The 6,751-nt window shown below is 42.8% G+C and overlaps 1 protein-coding gene across 1 annotated transcript in view; it reads left to right on the top strand.

The window, feature by feature from the left end:
• The window catches only part of LOC109482727 (zinc finger protein 420-like), an 11,219-nt gene that overhangs the window by 3,398 nt on the left and 1,070 nt on the right, over positions 1–6,751 (top strand). The window contains exon 3 of the mRNA XM_019785545.1: positions 6,286–6,566. Coding sequence (XP_019641104.1) covers positions 6,286–6,566 — 281 coding nt within the window. The remainder of the gene's footprint in view (positions 1–6,285; positions 6,567–6,751) is intronic.

Raw genomic sequence — 6,751 nt, 5'->3', positions numbered from 1 at the left:
CGTGTCAGTGAATCTACCTTCACCAAGGATCGAGATCAGTTATTTGAAATGGTCACCAAAATGTTCCCCAGCTTTATTCACCTTCCCAGCCTACAAAAAACTGCATTTCTATTAACACCTCCCAATTCATATGTCGCAAAATGTCTTTCATTTCATACTCCACTGCACACGGAAAAGAAATCAAACCCAACAATAACTACAAATGTATATATAAAGTAGCATTAGCATAACTTATTATCATTCTACTGTTTACTGTTGTTATCATGTTCTTGCAATTAGCCCTCGGGCATTAATTTGCAATACACTTTCAGATAATGATGGACACATTATACCTTGCAGTACTGTTTCAAACAGACCGATAACTACTATTCTGTTGACAAACTCTCAAACTCCTCTCGGCACTTGCATACTAAGGTTGAAATCCTTTAAAGCCTTCTGAGGGGTATTTACGCACCCCAAAGCAGGTTCGGGCGAAGTTCAAGGCCCTGAAACACAAGTATCATAAGGCCAATGAGGCAAACCGTAGAAGCGGTTTGGGGAGGTCATCATAGGTCACTGTGGGTCAGAAACATCCTGCGCCACGGGCGGCCCGAAACACTTCCGCCTCTGTGTCTAAAGACGAACCGTTTTCTGTGGCGAAACGTTTCGTACCGTTTCGAAACGGTATACCGTTTCTTGTCTAAATCGGGCCTAAAACACAAGTCATGAAACAGATTTTGTGTCGGTATTTTCGGTGAGCATCCATTGTGATTTCTGTTTCCAAGTGACATTTTTTGTAAGCAGAAAAAACGAAGGATGCGGCGGGGGGGGGGGAGGCAGTATTGATTGGGGATGGGGGTAGCTGAAAAGACGCTAGAAAGTACGTAACTTCGTAATCAACTTTGACACGAAGTAGTGCGGCGTTTGCCCGTATAACACAACAAGTGCTGTCTACTGGCCTTGACAGGACGATTTAGTGTTGTTTTTCTCACACGCGTTCTGGCAGAACAACTTCTGTCAACGTTCTGTTGATGACAAATATATCTTATGACCCCCAGTGTCGAGATAACGTCTGTTGAGGAACAAGCTCTTTGTTTTATGTTACCACTAAATCTGAGCGGAATTAGGGAAATACGGATCCCGAGGCGACGGACATCGCTTTTCATGTGCAAAGACGTAATTTTCATGTCAGGGAATCTATCTTCGCCTAAGTTCGGGGAATGTGTGTGTTTGTTTGTGTGTGTGTTTGTGTGTGTTTGTGTGTGTGTTTGTTTGTGTGTGTGTTTGTGTGTGTGTGTGTGTGTGCTTGTGCGTGCGTGTGTGTGTGTGTGTGTGTGTGCGTGTGTGTGTGTGTGTGCTTTCGTGTCTGTGAACACCTGGCCGAACACCAGGGAGCAAATATGAGGGTCTCTGTTCAACCATGGTTCATTTGTCATCGGGCCGTTAAACCCTTGGGTAAAATTTACTAAGGTTGCTTGAACACAATTGGACTACAAATATACCATGGCATTATTAGTTTTTCTGTCATCAATACAAATTTTAATATTCTCCTGATTAACCGAGCTTAAGGAATCTATACCGTCGACACAATTTAAAAACTTATCTAGCTGAACACACCTTTAAAATTGTATAATTTGGGACTTTCAGGTCAAAATTTACTGTATAGTGGGGGTGTGACAAAGGGGAATGGAATGCAGGGAAAGAGCAGCGGGCAATAGGCATGCAGCTTTCCTCTATTATTCACAGCATCTTTATTTAATCGTTAAAACACTTTTAAAGGCCTACTGTGTCAAGTGAATAAACATAGCTATTGTACGTAGCTTAAGAGATACAGTGAACTCTTTGAAACAGAGAACTAAACCAGAGCTGCGGCTAAAATCATGTTGGATTTCTGCATCTGACTGTTGGGGTGTAAAGGTGATGTGTTTTTCAAGGTCTTTGTCCCCGGGGAAAATAACAGTGTCCAAATGTTTCAAACAGGTACTTTTTGTGGTAACACGCAAGGCTTTGATTCTAAAAAAAGCAGATCCAGGCTGCTTCCTAGGCGTTGCGTTACAGACATCTATCACACATGCTTCAAATGTGTCACCCTGTTCTGAAGAGTGGCTTGTAACGCCAAACCCCCCGTCTCCTTCTTGTGTCATTTCAGAACTAAAAACAGAAGTTAGTTATTCTATAAAGTCAGGCTCTTGTCTGTGACGAAGAATCATTTTCAAACACCTAAAGGTTTTCTTAAAATCACGCAAAAGTAAAATGGTGGAAATGTGTGCTTTTCTAGAAGATCGAAGCTATAGTCTACTATGTTCCGTTCCTCCTACATCCCTGTTACTTATTGAATCTCAGAGGCACTCATCATACCTATAAAAGAAGAAGCCAAACCCAACAAAACTAGTACCACGTATGTGTATACTGTAGAATGTAGCACAGCGTTAGACGTAGTATCTTGTACTTTGTTATGTTGTTTGTACTTGCCAATAGTGCTCGGGCATGTATTTTAAATTATAATCTTTACATTATGGGATGTATGGGTTTTCTTTTACACAACCAAACTATTCCTACAGTGTACCTTGCTTCTGACTGGAGTTCTGCTTCTCGCCACCATATGTACCCTAGGTAGGTGGTGCTTTTGCGGCGAGAAAACAATCTCACACTGGCGCATACAGAGGGCGTACACTAAAATAGCTTTGTTTGTCACGCTTGGTCTGGTTGACATCAAAACCCACAAATTAAATCGCGGTCGATGCTGACTTACCTGTGGCAGTGATAGCCACAGTATTCATTCCATCTGGTACACCGCTAGTTTCTTAGGTATGCCATGTTCGCCATGAAGAAAGGGTTTACAAGACGTGACCGACAGGTATATCTGAAAGGTGAAATTCAGAACAAAAACTTTCAATTACAGGGGTCTTATACCACAAGCTCTATAGAACATTCTTGATTAGAGTTTGTGTGCGTGTTCTATAGAACGTCCTTGCTCTAATCGAACACGCACCAATACATGTGTCGCAGAAGGGGGGGGGGAGGTGCAGCCAAAGTCGAACTGAGCCTGCTGTTACGTCAGTCAGTCAAGTTTATTGCACAACAATTGCATTTGATACAATGTATGGCAAGTAAAACTTAATAACTATAAACTATTTCTACTAGTGTACTAATCTAATTTCAATGCATGTATATATGTTTTAATAATGGAATGTTACATTTCACATTGCAGTGACAAGGTTTCTCTTTTGTATAGCAGTATGTAAATATTGGCCTAAATAAGCAGATACAGAGTCGGGGCATGATAACAATATGTTGAAAATTTCTCTACTTGTCCCAGGTAGTGTTATTACTCCGTGAAGGAGGTCAGGACCTCCGGACGGAGTGTTGTAATCGGCTGATTTTTCATGTTCGCAGTCAAAACACTGGGTTCTCTTTGTGTAATCGGCACGCAATTTTATACGCCGTCTGCGGGCATGCCCGTGTTGATGCACGAATGTGTATTTTTGCCGTTGCTGCTTTCGCGGTCAATGTAATATCGCAGACGCACCCCTACAATTACGAGGCGAATTGGAATGGTCCAGAAAAACGCGTTGTTTGGAATAGCAGTGGGAGATGTAAAAGTTCATGCAGATACGGGGTGGTTTTTATAAGTGGTTCCAGATGCTTTTGCCCATGGTTAAGAGATGCCAAGTTTTTTGGAAGATGTTCGCAGCCAAAACGCATTCTTCCGTACGTCGCATTTCTGTGTAATTTCGCATGTGGTGTTGCATTATGTCCGGGATGATGCACGTCTTTTTATTTTTACCGTAGCTGTTTTGATATTGAAGTAAATGCATATTTTAGAAACATCCCTACTTTTACAATCCTGTGGAATAGGCCGTAGGTTTAGGCACTTGTCTGGTAGCAGAGGTACCCTAAGCAGATATGCTGGTTATCTGGCCGGCGGTAGTAACACTCGCGGTGCTTACCGCAACTGTTGCTGGAATTTGGCTTGTTCCAGGCGCGCTTCATTAGGTACAGGCACGGTAAAGCTAAGGTCCCAATTGGGAAAAGGGGTCCTGGCGGGTAGTTCCCGGGCTGTTTTTTACCACTTTCGGGCGGGACCCCGACGTGGCCCCGCGGGGCACCCTGCGGCTACCGGGCTATTTGTTGGCCCGTCGGGTCCCCGATAAGAATTTAATTCTGAGTTAAATTCTACCCGGGCCCCGCTGACAAAAAGACGCCGTGACCTCATCGTGAGAACACCGAGAGGTACCCCTCCGGTTGCCGGCATTCCACCGGGACACATTTCTTACGTCACAGACCAGATGAACAGAATAAAGGTGTGTACTTCGTAAACCCGGGTAAAATGTGTGACCTCACAGATCAAATGATCACAACAAATACGTGAATTCTGCATTACTTATAGGTCAAAACATCGTCAGAGAATCTGCTGGGTACCTGCCGGGTGCCTGCCGGATACCGACCAAAGAGGGTGACAAAATTTCTAACAAAATGCTACTGAAGGAAACTTTTAATTGTGACCACGACAGCCGGTGCCCGCTCGACTCCTGAGTCCGACCGGGGCCAGCCGGGGCTACATCCCCGACGGGCACCGGCGTAATTGGGACCTTAGCTTAAGACGGTGGGGCTGTCTTTGTTACTAGACACGACCATGATAGTCCGATCGTTATGTGAATGCAATGATTGTGTGTGTGTAATTAAAATGAACTTCGAACTTGAAGCACAGTATCTTTACACGCCCTGGGAGCAGTAATGGATTTAGCTCTTTGTATGTTTTATGCTTGTGACGCGCCCTCATTGTATTAACCGTTGCCTAATCATAATGTCTGCACAGTAGGTCTGGCGTTGACGCTTGGGATTTTGTTGAAATATATAAAACTTCACGGAGGATTGTCACCTATGGCTTCTTGTTCTATTTTTACATGATATCATTAGTTTTTTCCTTTCTTCGTTATAGTAGGGACATATCATTACAAAATATATATGGTACTCATCTTCAACTTTGTCTTTGCAGGCAGGACACATTCTTTTCTCGGCTGGTATCTTTTTGTGACGACCCTTCTCAATTTCTAGGCAATGTGCACTAATTCTCAGTTTTGTAATACTAGATGTAAAGGATTTGTTTCGGATCACCGAGAGGTAATTCTCCATGGTAAAGGTTTTCTTGACTTTGGAGTATGTCTCAAGTTTACTGAAGCTCCTTATCTTTTGTCTCCAGTTGGAAAGAAATGTGTCCTTGAGTCGTTCCTTAAACAAGTTTCCAAAATAGTTGGTGTCTACATTACAGTTAAGCCAAATATTTTGAAAACCATGTCTGCATAATATATCTTGTACATGGGAAGCCCCATCATGTTCTTGTACAACAGCAGTATCGTAGGCTTTCTTAACAATTCTATCATTACACATGTTATTTAATCTTAACCAGTACTTAATCAGTCTCGTTTGAGTGTCTATGTACAATGGGAAAATACCTAGCTCGCCCATTACAGCAGCATTAACAGAGTTTCTGGGCACACGAAGTAATATTTTACAGTAGTTGAGCAATACATGTTCTAAATCGGGAATTTCATAACAAATATTGGGTTACACTTGAATGATATATAACATTCATTTTATCCGTATATTTTCTAAGTCGAACAAGCACAGGACGGGCGGTCGATGTATCAGATTTCTTTCCTACACGGATCGACCTAATTATATATGTGTTTACATCTGGTCCTAATATTGGGGAAAGGGTGTTGGATACTAATTCTCTAATATTTTCATTTTGAGATTCCTTGATTCCCCTGAGAATAATCTCTTTGCTTTGAGCGTTTGTCCCCAGTATTTCCCCGCAATACAGTAATATAGGCTTGACGAGGCTATTGAATAGGTCCAGGGCGAGAGAGATTGACGGATTGTGATTTACGTGACAAAGATTATGGGTGCGGCTACATACATGTATGAACATGTCACATAATGTAGCTCACGTCACCATGCTGATCGTGGTGGACACATTATACCTTGTAAGCTTGCAGTTGTAAACAGACCGATTACCGCCATTCTGTTTGATAATTCTCGCATTTTAGGATTTGAAAATCCTTAACGATATGTCTTGAAAGTTAAACGACATCCTAGTGAAAAGGGGCCTTTATAAGAAGGCCCTAGTGAAAAGGGGCCTTTACAAATTGCGGCACATGGGGGCTAACGGAACAGTTAGCCAGAAAGATCGTGCTTGGCACAGGAAGCAGTTAAGACGCTTAGCTGGATATTTCCACCCACACCACATTAGGAACTCCAAGCTGTACAAGATCTGCAACTCTTCTCCACTTCAAAATGAAGTCCACCGTCGCGGATGGACTCTCTTTGGGCACATCCTTCGCATGCCACCTGACTCACCCGCACAAAAGGCCCTCAACATCGCCTTTAGCAGAAAGCTCGCGCCAAGGAAAGGCAAGCCCCGCGGAGGCCTTCTGGACTGTCTGTTAGATGACACAAAGCTGTACTTCCTGCAGAACATTAAAGATGAGACCTACGCACTCAGGTGGCTACGAGACCAGGCCAGACACAAGGAAACGTGGACTGGACTGTACAAGAACATTGAGGACTCACACTGCTTTGGTGTACAGATCCGGCGCTGCCTTAGGGCATAGCCGTAGATTTGTGCCTGAGAACAGTCATTTATTATTATTTATATATTTATTATAAGATGTTACAATCAAAACCCATGTCAGAAACAGATTTTGTATTACAGTTGTGCCTCACTTTTGATTTTTTTATTTGTGATCTAGGCAGATAATACCGAAGG

This window comes from Branchiostoma belcheri, unplaced genomic scaffold, assembly GCF_001625305.1.
Source record: "Branchiostoma belcheri isolate BF01 breed outbred unplaced genomic scaffold, Haploidv18h27 scaffold60, whole genome shotgun sequence".
Taxonomy (NCBI): Eukaryota; Metazoa; Chordata; class Leptocardii; order Amphioxiformes; family Branchiostomatidae; genus Branchiostoma; species Branchiostoma belcheri.
Note: the sequence above shows the minus strand (reverse complement) of the source record. Positions and strands in the feature narration are given on the sequence as shown.